Source organism: Gorilla gorilla, chromosome 20 (genome assembly GCF_029281585.2).
Source record: "Gorilla gorilla gorilla isolate KB3781 chromosome 20, NHGRI_mGorGor1-v2.1_pri, whole genome shotgun sequence".
Lineage (NCBI taxonomy): Eukaryota > Metazoa > Chordata > Mammalia > Primates > Hominidae > Gorilla > Gorilla gorilla.
Window position 1 is genome coordinate 64,003,232 of NC_073244.2, and position 21,807 is coordinate 64,025,038.

Here is a 21,807-nt window from a genome sequence, read left to right on the forward strand (position 1 = left end):
CTTGATATGGTTCTCAGTGGATGTAGAGATGCTGAATATCATTTTGTGTTAGGGATGTGTAAGTTGAGGCCATGATCATATACCACCACACACCTCATAGGAAAGCTAAAGCACACTGGCAATGCCAAGAGCTAGAAAGGGCATGGAACAAATGGAATGCTTACACATTGGTGGTGGGAATGTAAACTAGTACAGCCACTCTGGGAAAGAGTTTGGCCGTTTCTTATAAACACATTTACCATATTCACCAGCAGTCATGCCCCCAGTGTCTATCCCAAATACATAAAAACTTACGTTCGCACAATATCGGGTACACAAATAGTCACAGCATCTTTATTTATAACAGCAAAACACTGGAAACAACCCAAATGTCCATCAACAGTGAATGGATACACAAACCCTGGTGCATCCATTTAAAAGAATACTAACTCAGTAACAAAAATTAAAACTATTTAGACACCTAACAACTTGGATAGATCTTAAGGGTAATTTGCTGAGTGAACAAAGCCCTATCTCAAAGCTTGCGTACCTTACAATTCCATTTTAATAGCATTCTTGAAATGACAAAATTAGGGTGATGGGATCAGTGGCTACCATGGGTCATATTGGGAGGACAGTGTGAGTATAAAGAGGTAGCAAGAGGAGGCCGGGCGTGGTGGCTCATGCCTGTAATCCCAGCACTTTGGGAGGCTGAGGCGGGTGGACCGCCTGGGGTCAAGAGTTCAAGGCCAGCCTGGCCAACATAGTGAAACCCCATCTCTACTAAAAATACAAAAATTAGTCGAATGTGGTGGTGGGTGCCTGTAATCCCAGCTACTTAGGAGGCTGAGGCAGGAAAATCTCTTGAACCTGGGAGGCAGGGTTGCAGTGAGCCAAGATCGTGCTATTACACTCCAGCCTGGGCAACAAGAGCAGAACTCCGTGGTTTTTATTATTATGGTTATGTAAGATAACATTGATGATGCTAAGCAAAGAATACTCAGGAAACTTTTGTATATTTTGTAATCTCTTGTGAATCTAGAATTATTTCAAAACAAATTTTAGAAAAATAATATTTAAGGCATTTTTGTAAACTACATAATGGTACCTACTAACTTGGATAAACACATCCAAATATACTGAATTACATTTATCAGTAAATTGAAAAAAATAAATTTGGGGCCTATAATATGTAAGAACTAATAAATAACACCAGGTTGGCACAGAAAACACCTGTGTTATATATAGCATTAAAATTTAATCAGTGATAAGAACAGCCCGCTTTACAATTATGGAATCATTGATAATATGATGCAAGGTATGCTGTCACAGAATAGATATCAAGTGTATCATGAGTTTAGATTTGTGACAGTCCTCAAATATGTTTTTTTTTTTTTTTTGAGGCGGAGTTTCGCTCTTGTTGCCCAGGCTGGAATGCAATGGCGCAATCTAGGCTCACTGAAACCTCTGCCTCCCAGGTTCAAGTGATTCTCTGGCTTAGCCTCCAGAGTAGCTGGGATTACAGGCAGGAGCCACCATGCTCGGCTAATTTTGCATTTTTAGTAGAGAGGGGGGTTTCACCATGTTGGTCAGGCTGGTCTCGAACTCCCGACCTCAAGTGATCCACCCACCTTGGCCTCCCAAAGTGCTGGGATTACAGGTGCAAGCCACCGTGCCCAGCATTATGTATCATTTTCATGAGACTTTTTTACTCCATGAATTTCCTGATCCTTTTTAAAGTTACTCTTCACATAAGTTTTATTTCTGTATGAAGTAATGATGATGAGGCAGCATGTATCACTGAAATCCTAGTGTATTCACTGCCATCTGAAACTTTTTCTCCAATATGAAATATATCTGCCAACTGTTAAGGTTTTATTTCTGGGCAAAGGCTTTCCCATGATAATGCTGCTAGTATGTGTAAGTTCATTGATGATCTATTATGATCACTGAAGAGATGGGGTCTTTCTTCCCATAGAAGTCTTTCCTAGCCTCCCCCTTTGTAAGATTTATCTCAGTAAATACTTTTCAAGACATAGTTACTTAGAAAATTTTCAAGACTTTTCTGCATTGGATGTATCAAGTTTATTTCCTACATGTTTATTGTGACATAAAATATGAGGTAATTAATCACTGAAGGCACTAGTGCATTCTCTGCATTCATTAAAATTCACTCCTGCAAATTGCATTGTCTTCCAAGGGTGAAAATCTAGCAACAGGCTGCTCTACACTGCCTATATGCATGTATGCTAGGAGCACACTGCTGTTTAATCAGTTCACATTACTAACGTGGTTTTCTCTCTGCATGAATTTGTTTGTATGTAATCAGTTCAGATTCTCTGCAAAAGGACTATGTACCTTACACATTTGTCATGTGGACGATGTCACAGTTTAATGAAGGTTGACAAATGAAAGGTTACCCCCAATCCACAGAATCTCTCTCAGATGAGTAATTTTCTATACATTGGTACATCAAAGAATTCAGAGCCTGAATTCATGTTGAAGCCTTTCTGACATTGATAGCATTCATCCTAGTGAATAACACTGGATTTTGAAATATGATTTTTCATACTCAGTACACATGTAGAAAATCTATACTGTGAAATCTCTGATGTTGTACAAGACAGATTTTCTTCCCAAAGGCATGAACATGTCCATTGCATTGTTAGGGTTTGTTTCCATTATGAGTTCGCTGATGTACAATGAGATTTCTCTTTGAGGAGAAGGCTTTTCTACATTCACTGCATACAAAGGGTTTCTCTCCTGTATGAGTTCGTTGATGAACAATTAGACGGCTCTTCATAGTGAAGCCTTTACCACATTCATTACATCCATAAGGTTTTTCTCCAGTATGAACTTGCTTATGTAAAGCAAGCTCAGTTTCCTTGGCAAAGCCTCTTCCACATTCACTACATATACAAGATTTCTCTTCTGTATGAATTTGCTGATGTACAATGAGATAGCGTTTCATGGTGAAGCCTTTTCCACATTCACTGCACATAAAGGGTTTCTCTCCAGTATGAGTTCGCTGGTGTACAACAAGATTGCTCTTAAAGGCAAAACCTTTTCCACATTCATTGCATATGTACGGTTTCTCTCCAGTATGAGTTCGCTGATGTAACATCAGTCCGCTATTCACAATGAAACCTTTCCCACATTCACTGCACCTGTAAGGTTTCTCTCCAGTATGAGTTCGCTGATGTACAATCAGCCGACTCTTCAAGGGGAAGCCTTTCCCACATTCACTGCATGTGTAGGGCTTCTCTCCAGTATGAGTTCGCTGATGTATGATGAGCATGCTTTTCACAGTAAAACCTTTTCCACATTCACTACATAGATATGACTTCTCTACTGTATGATTTCTCTGATGTACAATAAGATTACTCTTCCTGGGAAAGCCTTTTCCACATTCATTGCATATGTAGGGTTTCTCTCCTGTATGAGTTCGTTGATGTTCGATCATACGGCTCTTCATGGTGAAGCCTTTCCCACATTCATTGCATATATATGGTTTCTCTCCTGTATGATTTCGTTGATGTATGATGACATAGTGTTTTGTGGTAAAGCCTTTCCCACATTCACTACAGATGTAGGGCTTCTCTCCTGTATGAGTTCGCTGATGTATAATAAGCATGCTCTTCCCAGTGAAGCCTTTTCCACATTCACTACATACATAGGATTTCTCTCCAGTATGATTTCGCTGATGTACAATGAGATTACGCTTGCCTGGGAAGCCTTTTCCACATTCATTGCATATGTAGGGTTTCTCTCCAGTATGAGTTCGCTGATGTTCAATCAGACGGCTCTTCATGGTGAAGACTTTTCCACATTCACTGCATATAAAAGATTTCTCTCTTTTATGAATTCTTTGATGTTCATTTAGCCTGGACTTTCTGGAGAACACTTTTGCACACAAAGTACATCCATAAGGTTTTTCTCCTGTATGAACTCTCTCATGATCAGTGAGCTGAGACTTCTTGACAAACGCTTTCCCACATTCACTGCATATGTGGTTTTTTTCTATTTCATGAGTTCTCTGATGCTTACTGACTTGGGATTTAGTGCTATTGGATTTTGTACTTACAGAGAATTTAGCTGCAGAATAAAGTTCTTCACAGTTACCATGAAGAAATGATTTCCCATCTCCATTAAATTTAGTAGAGTTCTTAATTTCACAGCTTTTGTTCTGGTTGACTAAACTTAAATTTGATTTCAAAGTTTTTATATATAACTCAAATGTATCATGATTTTCCCTGAAAAGACAAAGGCTTTTGGTTTGAGAGGCAGTATTTCCAAATGCATTATGTTCATGGTATTGTTCCACACTCTTCAGCATCCTTTGATTTTCCAAGTGATCCTGCAGATGATCATCAACTTTGTTGTTTTCTAGGAAAGAAGAGAACAATGAATCCTTTTATAATCTTGTTGGGGATAAAACTGTTTTCTTAGAAAAAAAAAACCCTTGGTATTTTATTTTGTTTATTATTATTATTTTTTGAGACAGAGTCTAGCTCTGTTACCCAGGCTGGAGTGCAGTGGTATGATCTTAGCTCACTGCAACCTCCGCCTCCTGGGTTCAACCAATTCTCCTGCCTCAGCCTCCCAAGTAGCTGGGATTACAGGCATGTGCCATCATGCCTAGCTAATTTTTGTATTTTTAGTAGAGACAGGGTTTCAATATGTTGGCCAGGCTGGTCTTGAACTCCTGACCTCCAGTGATCCCCCTACGTTGGCCTCTCAAAATGCTGGGATTACAGGCATGAGCTACCATACCTGGCCAGGTGTTTTTAAATATCGCTATTTAATGACAATACTACGATAATAGTATAAAAGCAACTTCATGTATACACTTTGGTAAAAACATAATAATATAAACAAACCAAAAAGTAAAAGCAGTCTGTGTGCAAATAAGGTGAGGCAGTTGACAATCTATATCGATTTGACAGCTTTCTAAACAGGACCTTGCAAAACATGCGGACACAGTAAAATACAAGCAAGTCATTATTACAAGCAAACAACAGGGCTTGGAGGAACACCATTCCACAAAATTTTGGGAGACACCAGACCACAAAGGTGGAAAAGGCAACTGATTCACAATTCTGAGGGTTGTATTTATTCACTCCACTAGTTATTTGTTAAATGACTGCTATAGACAAGGCACTCTGCTGGCATTTGGGATATACAAAATATGCCTTCTTTTCACTCATGCTGAATTCTAATTAGGAAAAACAATAAGAAGGAACAAAAAAAGAAGGGAGTTGGTGATGTTAAGTGTGGTTTGATGGAGCAGTGTAGACGATGAGAGTTGGAGAAAAGCAGGATATTTTTGTATAAAGAAAAGACAAGGTTAAATGATGAATTCAATGGGGAGAGTGAGGAAAGTGAGGGCTCAAAGATTACTAACTATATGGCTTGAGCCACTGGCTAGATGACAGCATCTGATAATGAGATGGCAAATATTACTGCAGTCCAGCACATGTAAAGTATATACTGTGAAACACACTTTGAAATGGTTACCAAATATGTAACACAGACATCAAGAATCTGGTTGGAGGTATAAATGGAGAAGGCAGCATGGAAATAATCAGTACATACATATTATTTGAGAAAAAAGGACTGAATGACTTTTTTTTTTTTTGAGACAGGGTCTCACTGTCACCCAGGCTGGCATGCAGTGGCACAATCTTGCATCACTGCACCTCCACCTCCCAGGCTCAAGCAATTCTCCCACCTCAGCCTCCTGAGTAGCCGGGACTACAGGCACATGCAACCACGCCTGATTGATTTTTGTATTGTTTGTAGAGATGGAGTCTTGCCATATTGCCCAAGCTGGTCTTGAACTCTTGGACTCAAGTGATCTGCCCACCTCTGCTTCCCAAAGTGCTGGGACTATAGGTGTGAGCCAAGGCACTGAGCCAGGATACCATGTTGAGAAGACATGTAGAATGAAAGATGAAGGTACAGAACCAAGGTTGTAGACATTCCAACATTTGGTTTTGGGATTATTTAAGCCCTGTTAGAGGAACCAAACTGTGAATACAAAGATCAGGGTAATATGCTTACTGAGATATATAGAATAAATACATTCACATACGTGTTGCCTGGCAAGTAAGAATTGGAAATCTCCATCTGTTGAAATTAAGTCAACTGAGATAGACTCTTGTGTGGTAATCGTTACTAAATTTGCCCCTCTTCAGTCTGTAGACTACCATCTAACTTTCCAAAAACATCCATCACGTTTAATGAACAACTCCTATAGTCAACACTCCACCCTTTGGTTTAGCTGTGTTGCGTTATCATATGTTCCATTAATTATGAAACAGGAAAACAATGATAGGGAATTTTGCAACTGGCCAGTGTACCACGTAGTTGCCTTCAGAAGAAAATGTGCTGCTGCATGGGATATGAAAACTGTCACTTTCTTCAATCACATTCTGCATGCAGTAGAAAAGTCATATCAAGGCCAGGCATGGTGGCTCACACCTGTAATCCCAGCGCTTTAGGAGGTCTAGGTGGGCAGATCACTTGAGCTCTGGAGTTCCAGACCAGCCTGGGCAACATGGTGAAACACAAAATACAAAAATTAGCCAGGCATGCATGGTGACATGCGCCTGTAGTTCCAGCTACTTGGGATGTTGAGGTGGGAGGATCGCTTGAGCCCAGGAGGTCGAGGCTGCAGTGAGCCGAAATCGTGCCACTGCACTCCAGCCTGAGCAACAAAGTGAGACCCTACCTTAAAAAAAAAAAAAAAAAAAAAGGTCATATCCAATTTTTCCCATTTCAATGTCCCCGATACACTGTTTCCTCATCTGCCACCAATAACATCTACTTCAGTAGGCTACATTTATGTCTCAGCATCGGTTAAGTTGTACTAAAGGATAAACTTCTTCTAGACAAAGGTTGTGGCATCTTCACCTTCAGTTTTTCTTAAGATATTTAGCTGTTTCTTATTATTGCTACACTGCTGTCATCCAAGTGAAAGGTCAGACTAGCAAGATATTTTGTGAAAAGACAAAAATATAAAATTAACCAACCCTCAACCATGCTACCTCAATTACTCATATATACAATCAAAAGTCATCCTGATAAAAAAAAAGTTTACATTACCATGAATATTACCACGTTTCTGCTCCACGATTTCTCCAACAAGCAGCTTCTATCACTGACCTGTATTTGGCCAACTTGAGGCCAATCTTTTGATAGTCAGGCCCACGGCCTTGCACAATTCCTATTTCATGCCTTCATTCTTTTTTTTAAGATGGAGTTGTGCTCTTGTTGCCCAGGCTGGAGTGCAATGGCACAATCTTGGCTCACTGCAACCTCTGCCTCCCGGGTTCAAGCGATTCTCCTGCCTCAGCCTTCCTGAGTAGCTGGGATTACAGGCATGTGCCACCATGCCCGGCTAATTTTGTATTTTTAGTAGAGACGGGGATTCTCCATGTTGGTGAGGCTGGTCTCAAACTCCCGACCTCAGGTGATACCCCCACCTAGGCCTCCCAAAGTGTTGGGATTACAGGCATGAGCCACCACACCTGGCCCATGCCTTCATTCTTAATTCATGTCACCATCTTCCTAATTCAAAATCTAGATATACCTTGTGCACATCATACTCTTGCTGCAATTCTGACTATCCTGCCATATGCTCTATGTTCTCTGTATTCCTTAATTAACCCCTTTATTGTTAATTTTTATGGTAATCTTCTGTGTAGTGAGGATCTAGCTATAACCTCATCCAAAGAGAGATCTAGCATTTGTTCTTAGCTATTAGGAAATGATCTCTAGGCCCCTGGAATGTCCTGGCCCATAGGAGTGTCTTTGTTTGCCTGGTGGCTTTAGCCACTGGACAGTTTAACAATATGATTTGTGATAGGGGCTTTGGCCCATGCCATATCAGTTCCAGCCTTTGGAAAAACTAGACACTCTAGGTATTAGCCTGACTTCTGGGAGAGGCTGAAGACTAAAAGCCATGTGGGCTGTATGTGACTGAAACCTAACCAAAACTCTGGCCACCAAAGGCTCAAGTGAACTTCCCTAGTTGTCAATACTCTGTATTTGTCACACACTGTGGCTGGGAAGAGATGTAACATCCACAGTGAGAGGAGGACCAGAAGTTCTGTACTTGGACCCCCTCCTGGACTACAAATGACCTGGCAATTCTACTCCTAGGTGAAGGCTCAAGAAAAATGAAAACATAAGTTCCTGAAAAAGTTGTACATGAACGTTCATTGCAGCATGATTCATAAAAGCCAAAAAGTAGAAATAACCCAAATGTCAATTCAATAGATGAATTGATAAATAAAATGTGGTATATCCATACAATGGAATATTATTCAACAATAAAAAGAAATTAAGCACTGATACATGCTAAAGAATGGAAGAATTTCAAAAACATTATGCTAAATGAAAGAAGCCAGACACAAAAGACCATATATTTCATGATTCTATTTATATAAAATGTCTAGAACAGGCAAATCTATAGAGATAAAAAGTAGAGGCCAGGCACGGTGGCTCACACCTGTAATCCCAGCACTTTGGGAGGCCGAGGCAGGTGGGTCACGAGGTCAGGAGTACGAGACCAAACTGGCCAACATGGTGAAACTCTGTCTCTACAAAAACACAAAAATTAGCTGGGCATGATGGTGCGTGCCTGTAATCCCAGCTACTTGGGAGCCTGAGGCAGGAGAATCGCTTGAACCCGGGAGGTGGAGGTTGCAGTGAGCCGAGATCACACCATCGCACTCCAGCCTGGGTGACAGAGTGAGACTCCATCTCAAAAAACAAAAAAAGAAAAGAAAAGAAAAAGAAAGTAGATTAGTGATTGCCTAGGGCTGGGGGCTTGGAAACAATTTTTTTTTAAGTGATACTTTGAAAATCTTCCAAAATTGACTATGGTGATGGTTACATAACTGTTCATACACTACAAAGCACTGAAAAATAAACTTTAAATTGGAAAATTGTATGGTATGTAAATTATCTAAGCTGTTGAAAAAACAAATCTATAATGGGAAAAACACATTAGGGAAATGAATACAATGCTACTGTCTAAGATGAACTAAAGGAAAAGCAGAAATCAAATGTACAAAGGAAGTACTCTGAGACAGACATAAGTTATGACCTGGTTTGGTCTAGAACTGATGTAGGACATAAAACAGTCCTTTCTAGGTAAACAGTAAACAAAAATAGTAGAGACTTTTAAGAAGAGAACTCCATAGGTAGAGGACATTCAATACAACACCAGGACAGATGTATGGTACTAAAGGAGAATGCAACCTTAAAATAAGATGGGAAGGGTTTTTTGTGGAGGCAAAATGATTCCCATTCCTAACGTAGGCACTGCTTCTGTGTCCTCAGACACCCACACAGCCTTCTTTCACTGACTATAATATGACTTACGCATCTTGCTGCTTCTCACGTACCTGGACAGATTCGACTGTGCCTTTCATCTTCCATTGTCCATGGTTCTTCTCCTCGTTCCAACTTGGAGAGTGCATCTGGTTTGCTGACTTGATAACCTGTTTATGGGAAATGATAGAAGACAGACACACTGGATTGGGCTGGGGTAGGTAATGTGAGAGAATGTTGCATTTAAGTAACTAGACAGTTTTCACATCTGAAAGTAGAGGCTTCTCTCTCAGGAAAGGGCAGATTACAGTCGGACCTTAATATCTGAAAATTTCACATCCAGGGATTCAACCAACCATGGATTGAAAATAGTTTTTAAAAAACAATAAAAAAAATACAATAATTAAAAAAAATACAAAGTGCAGTGGCTCTTGCCTATAATCCAAGCACTGTGGGAGGTTGACATGAAACCAACATTTGAAGCCAGGAGTGGGAGACCAGCCTGGGCAACATAGACTCCATCTCTACAAAAAAAAAAAAAAAAAAAATTAGCCAAGCATGGTGGTTTGCACCTGTAGGCATAGTTCCTCAGGAGGCTGAGGCAGGAGGAACACTTGAACCCAGTTCAAGGCTGCAGCGAGCCATGAAGGCACCACTACATTCCAGCCTGAGCGAAAGACCGAGACACTGTCTCTAAAGAAAAAAAAACAATAAAAAAAAAAATTAAAACATATAGTATAACAACTATGTACATAGCATTTACATTGTATTAAGTATCAGGCATAATTTGGAGATGATTTAAAGTATTCAGGAGGAGGTGTGTGTAGGTTATATGCAAATACAATGCCATTTTATATGAGACTTGAGCATCTGTGGATTTCATATCCATGGAAAGTTGTGAAACCAATCCCTCTTGGACACTGAGGGGTGACTGTATATCCTTTTATCAGAAGCCAGAGGATGTGCCAAAAATCTAATATTCAGAGCACTGCAGTAACTTCCAAGGGTAAGCAACTGAGAAAGCAAAGGCCACAGACTGGGCACCCTCCAGGTGACACAGAGCAGCTGTCCTCACCCATTGATAGCAGGTTGCTGTAGATCTCCAACATCACATCCCGGTACAAATTCTTCTGAAAAGGGCCCAGGAGCTGCCACTCCTCCCAGGTGAACTCCACAGTAACATCCTCCAGTGTCAGCAATTCCTGTAAGAAAACAGAGCCTTGCTTAATAGGAAGTGTTTATCTTTTACTGACATGAAAAGAATGTGAAGGGAAGTTGTCCCGCTCACATTAACCATATAGACTGCATCCATCTATAAGTCTATTGTATTTTTTAATATTGCCAGAGAATCTCCAAGTATTCTATAATTGTACAGTGCGCCATTTGCTCAACAAAAATTAAGGTTTTATATCAAATCCTCTCAGTAAAAGCAGGTTTTATGTATAAATTTTAATTTTGGTATCTATTGACCAGTCAAGAAAGTATATGCTACTGACATCTAGATATCTGATATAAATTGTTTCATTCACTGTAAGCCTTCCCAGCTAATACTAGCATAAGACATGGAGAGACTTCAGATGCTAGAACCACAGGGCACTACATTCATGTTTAATTATTAAATGGATTAAAAAATAGAAATGTATAGAAAACATGAGAAACTATTAAAGAGTAACCAAATTGGGAAAACTTATTCTTGGAAACATATATTAAATATATATGTATGCACACATACATATAAATATACGTTTATGTATATATACGTATACAGTCACAGGTATGTGTGTCTATTAACAGGTTATATTAAATACACTGAAGAGATAATTAGTGAGTTGGAATTCACAGTAAAAAAAATAACAGGGCCAGGTGTGGTGGCTCACACCTGTAATCCCAGCACTTTGGGAGGCTGAGGCAGGTGGATAGCTTGAGCTCAGAAGTTCAAGATCAGCCTGGGAAACATGGTGAAATCCTATCTCTACCAAAAAGACAAAAATTAGCCAAGTGCGATGGCACACGCCTGTGATCCCAGCTACTTGGGAGGGTGAGGTGGGAGGATCGCTGGAGCCCAGGAAGTTGAGGCTGCAGTGAGCTGTGATCATGCCACTGTACTCCAGCCTGGGTGACAGAGTGAGACCCTATCTCAAAAAATTAAAATAACTGAAAAATGAAGCAGAGACACAAAGTGACAGAAAGTATGAAGGAGAGTTTACTAAATATGGAAGACAGAGTGAGGCCTAACATATGCCTATAGACAGTTTTTGAAATATTATATTCAAATAAGAGAAGCAATTTCCAAATATCTGACTGAGAAATTTTCAGAACTGATTAAATATCCTATAACTCAAATTTAATAAATCAACAAAGCCAGGCAGAAAATCTGCATCTAGACACATCAGACTGAAACTACTGAACATCAGATGCACATATAACATTATGCAAACAACTGTTAATAGAAGGAAAAGATGCATTACCATCAAAAGAAAGATAAAATGTCCTAACAACTGACTTCCACAGAAACAAAAGAAGCAAGAAAAGTGCAGAATAATGTCTTCAATGTCTTGATTCTGCGGCAATTGGGCAAATTGTATGGTATGACCTAGCCCTGAATGCCACTGGAAAATAAATTGAGACCCTCTTGTCAACTAAACTGCCACTCTCCCGTCTCAACATGACTTATAATCACATGGCAGTAGGAACTTGAGGCAGGAAAGAGCTAGGTGCAAATTGATGGGATAATCTATCCCCATATAATCACAGAGATTAATACACAGAGAAAAGAACAGACTTGCTGGAGTCTGCAAATTGTTAATGCTGCTGATCTCATCACATTCGGGAATTATTTCACACGAGAAATAAATCTGTTTGAAAAAAAAATGTAGGTTTCTACCTAATTTCATACTCAAAAATAAGTTTTTCCTGTTTAAAGTCCTTGCCAGAAAGCAAAAGAACCTGTGGAAGCAGAAGCAAATATGAAATATATTCATGTTCAAAGCCATAAAGGAAAAAAAAGGGAAAAATTTTATGAGAAAAAAATTTAATTTCTACATTGAAAAACAGATCATAAACAAAGCTGAAAGAAAAATGACAGGCTAAAAAAAACTTTGCAATAAACAAAAGATCAATATATAGTAGATATAAGCAACTCATTAGCCAGTAAGAAAAAAGTTTTTTTAATGTAAAAATCATAAAGTCAGGCATTTCACAAGAGAAAAAAATCCAGTTGGCCAAGAAACACACAAGAAGGCTTTCAACCTCACCTGTGATGAGGAAAATGCAAAATAAGACAAAACAATATTGGATCATTGAAAATTGTATAATTTGATAATGTCATATTTTTAAGTATTGGCAAAGATTTAAGGCACAAAGGACTCCATGTATCAGTTTCTATGTGGCAGGCACTCATCTTGGCAGGCACTCATCTAAATACATAGTTTAACAATGTTTTCATGTATGACTTTAGACAAATGGAATTTTATACGGTCATCTTCAATTAATTGCAGTGATTATTCCTTTATATTCTAAAACTATACTATCTAAAGCAGGGGTGTCCAATCTTTTGGCTTCCCTGGGCCACACTGGAAGAAGAAATGCGTTGGGCCACGCATAAAATACACTAACACTAACGATAGCTGGAAAAAAAATGCAAAAAATTCTCATTATAAGAAAATTTACAAATTTGTGTTGGGCCACATTCAAAGCCATCCTGAGGTGCATGCAGCCCACAGGCCACAGGTTGTACAAGCTTGATCTAAGGTGACCAACAGGTGGAATGTGATTCCACTGAAGCAAAAGAAGTCATAATAAATGTGTTTATATATGCAGACACATACATAAAACACATAGATTTATAAATACACATACATACAGAGATGCACACATTTCAGTGACAGCAAGTACGTGCTACCAAACATTTGTTGAAGCAGTATAAGAGGATTAGGAAGAAAGTTATGAAGAGGGAATCTATTTTTACTTTTTTTTTTTTTTGAGATGGAGTTTCGCTCGTGTTGCCCAGGCTGGAGTGCAATGTCGTGATCTCGGCTCACCACAACCTCCACCTCCCGGGTTCAAGCGATTCTCCTGTCTCAGTCTCCCGAGTAGCTGGGATTACAGGCATGCGCCACCACACCCAGCTAATTTTGTGTTTTCAGTAGAGATAGGGTTTCTCCATGTTGGTCAGGCTGGTCTTGAACTCCCGACCTCAGGTGACCCGCCTGCCTCGGCCTCCCAAAGTGCTGGGATTACAGGCGTGAGCCACTGTGCCCGGCCCGGAAATTTACTTTTTTAACCAGTGTGTACTTCATCATCAGAATTTATTTCCCTGTGGGGCCAGGTGCAGTGGCTCACGCCTGTAATCCCAGCACTTTGGGAGGCCGAGGCGAGTGGATCACCTGAGGTCAGGAGTTCGAGACCAGCCTGGCCAACATGGCAAAACCCCATCTCTACTAAAAATACAAAAACTAGCCAGGCATGCTGGTGCACACCTGTAATCCCAGCTACTCAGGAAGCTGAGGCAGAAGAATCCCTTCAAACCGGGATGCGGAGGTTGCAGTGAGCCAAGATCACGCACTGCACTCCAGCTTGGGCAACAGAGTGAGATTCCATCTCAAAAAACAAAAACCAAAAAAAAAAAAAAAAAAAAAAGAATTTTTTCCCTTTGGAATCCATGAGTAATTTATGTAATTACAAAAAATAAAAGCAATATAAGTATGCAAGAATTGGAGGTGAAAATGCAGAAGGATACTGTATATTCTGAGATGAGGTGAAGTTATCAAACATGGCACCCAATGACTCAAGACCTTATCAGACAACTCCCTAATGCCAAATCTGCAGTTAATGCCAGTTCAGCCACCTGTTCAGGAAAATGGAAGCTATGCACACCTTCCATTTTCCTAGGTCACTTAGATTTTATTCCTAAATAAGCTCACACAGACACGCAAGACTTGAGTGTGTGGCCTTGCTTTCGTCCCCTGAAAAAACTGTTTCCACTGAGTTTGCCTGGTCTATTTCCATAGGAGTCTCTGAGGAACCCTGTAATAAACAGCAGTAAGAAATCTTCTGCCTTTATTAGAAAGCTAGTTCAAAACACTGTTCACCATATCACCTCTGGGAAGAACAGCAAATTTTTCTTGAGATCTAAGTGTCATGAAATAATAATCTCCTGAGGAACCTGTCTGCTTTCTCCCCACAGTCACTGTATAACTTAGTATGACTTTCTTGTACTGGCTGTCAGAGACATCAGATGCAAATTGAGAGCTAAGGTAATGGAAAGGATCTTCTAGTCAGGCATTATTTTCCAACATCAGTCATTTTGTAGGAATCACATAAACACTATATTCCTGATCTTACTTTGCCATGATGTTGGAGTTTTATTTAAAGTTTATTTCTCTCTAGATTCTGAAATGATTTCTTACGGGTCTCTACAAATCCACTATGGAATAAAAGAGAGAATAAAATAGAGAAAAAGTCACCTGGGCATTGATCATTTTCTTCTGTTGTGGGAAATGGCCAACACCTGGGATACTCTGTCTTTGTCTCCTCTGGATTTGCCTTAAATTTCTAGTTAGAAACCTCAGTCACCAGTGAAGGGTGTCCACAGAAATCATATGAAGGTCCTGGAATCTTCCTCTTTCTTCATTCACTTCTTGTCTCTTCCCAGGGTAGCCAGGACCTGTGAACTGAAGAGCAAAACAACTTTCAGGGGTACATTCACCTTAACACGTGGCCCTGAATATTTGTCTCTTTATTTGGTTCTCTCAAACCAATGAAACACAAAACCCTCAATGTAGGCCAAATGCCTTTCTTTGGTGAAGTGTGGAAGTAACATGAAGATGAAAGGGGAGGTCACAAAGGAGAATCCACACAGCATTATGCCTAAGCAGTAGGTAATTCTCATATCAGTTTTTTAAATGAGGCCATATGGATGGTGAGAAACTACATTTTTTCCTTTATACAATGTTACCCTCACACCTCTTTAAAAGTCTTTATATATATTTAAAAGTGTTTATATATGGCCAGGCATGATGGCTCACACCTGTAATCCCAGCACTTTGGGAGGCCAAGGTGGGGGGATCACCTGAGGTCAGGAGCTTGAGACCAGCCTTGTCAACATGGTGAAACACTGTCTCTACTAAAAATACAAAAAATTAGCCAGACATGGTGGCGGGCACCTGTAATCCCAGCTACTCGGAGACTGAGGCAGGAGAATGGCTTGAACGCAGGAGGCGAAGATTGCAGTGAGCCCAGCCACTGCACTCAAGCCTGGCCGACAAAAGCAAGACTCCATCTCAAAAAAAAAAAAAAAGTGTTTATATACACACTTCAATATGAAGAACAAGAAACACACAGAAAAAAAGAGGGAGACAGAGAAAAGGAATACGAGTTATAAATACAAATTTAAAAAACAAATCAAAAATATAAATACTGGGAAAATAGCCGCCTTTATATACTAACATACAAAACCTGAAACACCCATAAAAATATGCAGTACATTTGCAAGAGGAAGGATAAAAATAGGCTCTTGTTAATTTGTGCGCAGTAATTTAAAAACATAATGTTAAATAGAAAGCTTATTCATCCGCCCCCCTTCACCCCCAAAAAACTTTCATTTTCTGCAGGTTCAAGAGCATGGGTTGTTGTGGAAAGCCAGAGGATTAGAAAACTTATCGTGGAGGAGGTACTCGGACCTGAAACTTTTAGGAAATGTTAACGTTCATCAAGTCTGTTCCAGCAGCCAAAGTTTGAGCTCAACACACACACACACACACACACACACCCCGCCAACACACACACACACACACACACAGAGACACACACACACACACACACACACACACACCCGCCAGGGCTCTTGTGAAAAGACTTCAGCTTTCACTTGTCTCTACACAAAAGACCACCACCCCGCCAGATAAAATACGAAAACCTGGAGTAGACACACACGTACACTAGATTCCCTTAATGATTCATCGATCACTGAGCCTCAGATTAATCCAGAATGTGAAACAGACGTCACATTCGTTGACAAAAGCCACCCCATCGATTCTCAATCACTGAGCCCCACTGGGGAGTGACCCGCGAGGACCACAATCCCTGACCTCTGTACTCTTGGTCGTTGATCTATTCAGGCCTTTAATCACTGACCACCAGACCCTCCATGAGGGACCCCAAAGATATCCTATCACAGACACCCACCAGGGACTCCTACCAGCTCCCCTCCAAAAGGAAACACCCGCCCCCGCCTCCCCCAACCGCCGCGCTACCTCCACCATATAGCGCCACCAACAACGCAGAGGCCCTCAGAAAGCTCCCTCCCACCATGTTTCCACGCCCTGACCCACACACTGACCTGACTCTCCTTGGAATCGCCGCGACCTCTTAAAAGCTGAACTTACTTCCCTAAACTTCTTCCACTTCTGGGCCCCTCTCCCAACTCCCTCCCCCTCTAAGCCTCCAGAGACGGTCAGCCGCGTTTCCATGGAGAGCGGAATGCGGCCTTCCGGCTTTTCCTCAGGAGGAGACGCGTCCGCGCCGGCGTCGCCTCGCCGCTCTGGGGGCGGCCATCTTTGAGTACGTGACGTACAGAAGGCACAACGGCCGGGAGACGCGGTGGACGGAGGCCTCTTAAACTGTCCGATTTCCAGACACCTCAGCCCTGGCAGAAAATGGAGAGCTTATCAGAGGCTTGAGTTCACACAGGCACACACGGCGTGGGGGTGAAGTCCTCTGAACAGACAGGGAACAGAAATAAGTTGGTCTTCTCCTCGCAGGGGATAGTGAACGGCGCAAACTTCTCAAAGGCCAGAACCCATTATTACCACAAAGGCGCGGCATCCCTTCTTAGCGGTTATGATGGCTGTGACGTCTCAGCTCAGTGGAAAATTAAAGCCACTTCTGGGCACCTCAATCATTATTGTAAATGCGAAGCGTTTTAGAAGCCGTATAAAAACTGAAGCAAGAGGGACTAGAACAAAAAATAAGCGAGCGGTGCGTTGCAGGTAACGGAGCCAGAGCCCTTAGGGGAGAGCATCGTTGGGGCGGCCATCTTAGGGGAAGTTCGGTGTCCGTACGGCAGAACATATTCTCTCTGGGAAGCTTGCGGTGGAACTGGCCCATGGAAATGTCTTTAGAAGAGAAGAACCACCTGGCTCTGTTCTTGACTCTGGAAAATAATCCTTTTCTAGAATTATTTAGGTTGTTGCCAGATTAATTTCCTTTAGAGAGTTTCCTTGCCCCCACGACTTCCTATCTTTAAAGCCAACAATAGTATGTCAAATCCCTTTCATATTTGAAACCACTGACTATTGCTGCTGCATCTCTCCGGTTTCTCCTATTCTTAAGTGCTTGGGCAATCCAGAATAATCTCCCAATGCTAAAGTCAGCTGGTTAATAAACTTAATTACAATGCAGAGTCCTTTTTGCCATGTAACATAACCATGGGAATTACTCTGGGGTTGTAGATCTGGCTATGATATGATGACACTAATGAATATTTTGCAATTAAAAAATACTATTTAAAAAAATATGTATACATATATTTTTATATATGTATATTTCTACAGAATTATTACCGCAAGTTATGCCTTATGATGGTTTCTAAGAAGCAAGGAGGAAAAGGTCCTTAACATTTTCAATTGTGTTTTTTTTAATAATAAAGCATGCATTCTAATTTACAAAAACCACAATAAAGGTATTTTCATCATGTCAGTCTTGAGGCTGAACAACACTTAACATTCTTTTTCCTTTTACCTGTCTGCCTTCTCCCTTCCCCTACACTCTCTATACCCCACCCTCCAGGCTCTCTGTTCCATCATCTTATGCGTATGGCCCCTTTCCCCTGTGCCATCTTATTCCATCTATCACGCAGACACACACTGTCACTCCCCTAAACACTCTAGTGTTAAACAATTGCTGCTGATTGTTTTTGACAAGTGCCCTATGGGTAGCAGTGTTCACATAGATAAAGTCAAGCCAAATAGAGAAATACTATGAGAATAGACCTATTCGGCAGGCTGCAAAGCAGGCTTAGTAGTGAACATTCTGTGGGGATGGAGGCTTTTGGGTGTTTCAGAGCCATTTCTGCCATTTTCAGAGCCATTCCTACCTCCTCAAGTGCAGATATTCTGCTAGGGTGCAGATATTCACTGTTACTATTGTTAAAAGGTGGTTGCTTTTCAAGGCTACCTTGAAGCTGAGGATATGGGGATAGGATTAGGGCAAGCTAAATACCACAAGCTCACTGTGGCCGGCATTGTAGACTTCATTGGCCATTCTAGAAGAGGAAGTAACTGGCTTCTAGCCAGGGCCTAAAAACTAGATCTAGATAGCACAAAAAGATTACATTAAACTTCCTCTAGTGTCCCATCTGTCAGATTCCAATCCTGAAGGACCAAGTCAATCTCTCTTCTATTTCATCTCCTTTCTCCCATCTTATAAAATATCTTTGGAAAACTCTGTTTATTTCACATATAACAGAGCTGATATTTGTATGTTTTGTGGAGATGATGTTTCATCATGTTGCCCAGGCTGGTCTTGAACTTTTGGGCTCAAGCAATCCTCCCACCTCGACCTTCCAAAGTGCCAGGATTACAGGCATAAGCCACCATGCCTGTCTTAACATTTAATCTTTTCAAATTACTTCACTATGTATTCTTTTTTGTTGTTCTTTTTTTTTCTGTTTACTTCACTGTGTATTCTAAGCACAAATAAGAAATTCTTATTTCCTAATTATTGTTTATTTCCATATATATAATATATATTTTTAATAAGTTTTTTTTTAGACTGCATCTCACTCTGTCACCCAGGTTGGTGCGCAGTGGTGCAATCTCAGCTTGCTGCAAACTCTGTCTCCCGGGTTCAAGCAATTCTTCTGCCTCAGCCTCCCAAATAGCTGGGATTACAGGTGTACCACCACACCCAGCTAATTTTTGTATTTTTAGTACAGACATGGTTTCACCATGTTGTTCATACTGGTCTCAAACTTCTGAACTCATGTGATCCACCTGCCTTGGCCTCCCAAAGTGCTGGGATTACAGGCATGAGCTCCAACACCTGGCCCATTTCCTAATATTTGTATACACTTGCTATATTTTTATTTTTACCACACATAAAAATCAAGGCAAATGCAAGCCATGGATCTTATACATACAAAGGCATGTAGAACTATAATCATATAGTGAATATTCATGCATACTGAGGCAGGTTTTTAGATGCTCAGAGTCTGAAATTGCACTGCATGGTATTTCCACAAAATGTCCTGGGGCATACTCAGACAGAATAGCTCAAGTGCAAGTTATAAGCATATATTCCCCAAATTGTATCCTGTTTGAATTCATCAAAGTTGAAATGAAGGAAAAAATAATAAGGGCAGCTGTGGGGAAAAGAAAGAGAGATCAGACTGTTACTTGTCTATGTAGAAAGAAGTAGACATAAGAGACTCCATTTTGTTCTATACTAAGAGAAATTCTTCTGCCTTGAGATGCTGTTAATCTGTAACCCTAGCTCCAACCCTGTGCTTGCAGAGACATGTGCTGTGTTGACTCAAGGTTTAATGGATTTAGGGCTGCGCAGGATGTGCTTTGTTTAAAAAGTGCTTGAAGGCAGTATGCTTGGTAAAAGTCATCACCATTCTCCAATCTCAAGTACCCAGAGACACAATACACTGCAGAAGCCCACAGGGACCTCTGCCTATGAAAGCCAGGTATTGCCCCAGGTTTCTCCCCATGTGATAGCCTGAGATATGGCCTCATGGGAAGGGAAAGACCTGACTGTCCCCTAGCCCAACACCCATAAAGGGTCTGTGCTGAGGAGGATCAGTAAAAGAGGAAGGCCTCTTTGCAGTTGAGATAAGAGGAAGGCATCTGTCTCCTGCTCATCCCTGGGAATAGAATGTCTCGGTGTAAAACCCGATTGTATGTTCTGTTTACTGAGATAGGAGAAAACCACCTTAGGGCTGCAGGTGAGACATGCTGGCAGCAATACTGCTCTTTATTGCACTGAAATGTTTGTGCGTGTGCACATCAAGGCACAGCAGCTTTCCTTAAACTTATTTATGACACAGACACCTTTGTTCACATGTTCTCCTGCTGACCCTCTCCCCACTATTACCCTATTGTCCTGCCACATCCCCCTCTCCGAGATGGTAGAGATAATGATCAATAAATACTGAGGGAACTCAGAGACCAGGGCCAGCTGCGCAGGTCCTCCATATGCAGAGTGCCAGTCCCTGGGGTCCCCTTTTCTTACTCTATACTTTCTTGTAGGGGTGGGTTGCCCCTACACACCTGTGGGTCTTTCTCGTAAGGTGGAACGAGAGACTTAGGAAAGAAAAAGACACAGAGACAAAGTATAGAGAAAGAAATAAGGGGACCCAGGGGACCAGCGTTCAGCATATGGAGGATCCCGCCAGCCTCTGAGTTCCCGTAGTATTTATTGATCATTCGTGGGTGCTTCTTGAAAAGGGGGTTGTGTCAGGGTCACAAGACAATAGTGGGGAGAGGGTCAGCAGACAAACACGTGAACAAAGGTCTTTGCATCATAGACAATGTAAAGGATTAAGTGCTGTGCTTTTAGATATGCATACACATAAACATCTCAATGCTTTACAAAGCAGTATTGCTGCCCCCAGGTCCCACCTCCAGCCCTAAGGCGGTTTTTCCCTATCTCAGTAGATGGAGCATACAATCGGGTTTTATACCGAGACATTCCATTGCCCAGGGACAGGCAGGAGACAGATGCCTTCCTCTTGCCTCAACTGCAAGAGGCATGCCTTCCTCTTATACTAATCCTCCTCAGCACAGACCCTTTACGGGTGTCGGGCTGGGGGACGGTCAGGTCTTTCCCTTCCCACGAGGCCATATTTCAGACTATCACATGGGGAGAAACCTTGGACAATACCTGGCTTTCCTAGGCAGAGGTCCCTGCGGCCTTCCGCAGTTTTTGTGTCCCTGGGTACTTGAGATTAGGGAGTGGTGATGACTCTTAAGGAGCATGCTGCCTTCAAGCATCTGTTTAACAAAGCACATCTTGCACCGCCCTTAATCCATTTAACTCTGAGTTGACACAGCACATGTTTCAGAGAGCAGGGGGTTGGGGGTAAGGTTATAGATTAACAGAATCTCAAGGCAGAGGAATTTTTCTTAGTACAGAACAAAATGGAGTCTCCTATGTCTACTTCTTTCTATACAGACACAGCAACAATCTGATCTCTCTTGCTTTTCCCCACACTTTCTCTCTGTCTCTTATTTCTTTTCCCGGTCTCTCGTCCCACCTGACGAGAAACACCCACAGGCTGTGGAGGGGCTGGCCCCCTTCACGCAGCCAGAGAGAAAGGTCGGCTTACCCACAAAGGGAAGCCCATGTGACTAACAGCAGATCTCTCAGCAGAAACCCTACAAGCCAGAAGAGAGTGGGGGCCAATATTCAACATTCTTAAAGAAAAGAACTTTCATCCCAGAATTTCATATCCAGCCAAACTAAGCTTCCTGTATGAAGGAA

General features: G+C 41.3%; 1 protein-coding gene across 2 annotated transcripts; it reads right to left on the bottom strand.

The window, feature by feature from the left end:
- Positions 1–308: 308 nt before the first annotated feature.
- Positions 309–17,714, bottom strand: LOC101141033 (zinc finger protein 432). Of its 2 annotated transcripts, XM_055370312.2 has the most exons (6): positions 16,661–17,714; positions 15,486–15,601; positions 14,787–14,993; positions 10,397–10,523; positions 9,396–9,491; positions 309–4,365 (listed from the first exon to the last, which is right to left on the bottom strand). In XM_055370312.2, exons 3-6 carry the CDS (start codon positions 14,799–14,801, stop codon positions 2,645–2,647), a joined length of 1,959 nt encoding a protein of 652 aa, XP_055226287.1. In that variant the 5' UTR covers positions 14,802–14,993; positions 15,486–15,601; positions 16,661–17,714; the 3' UTR covers positions 309–2,644. The 2 variants fall into 2 exon arrangements, with proteins under 2 accessions (XP_055226287.1, XP_018871879.1); XM_019016334.4 differs by lacking the exon at positions 15,486–15,601.
- Positions 17,715–21,807: the final 4,093 nt, after the last annotated feature.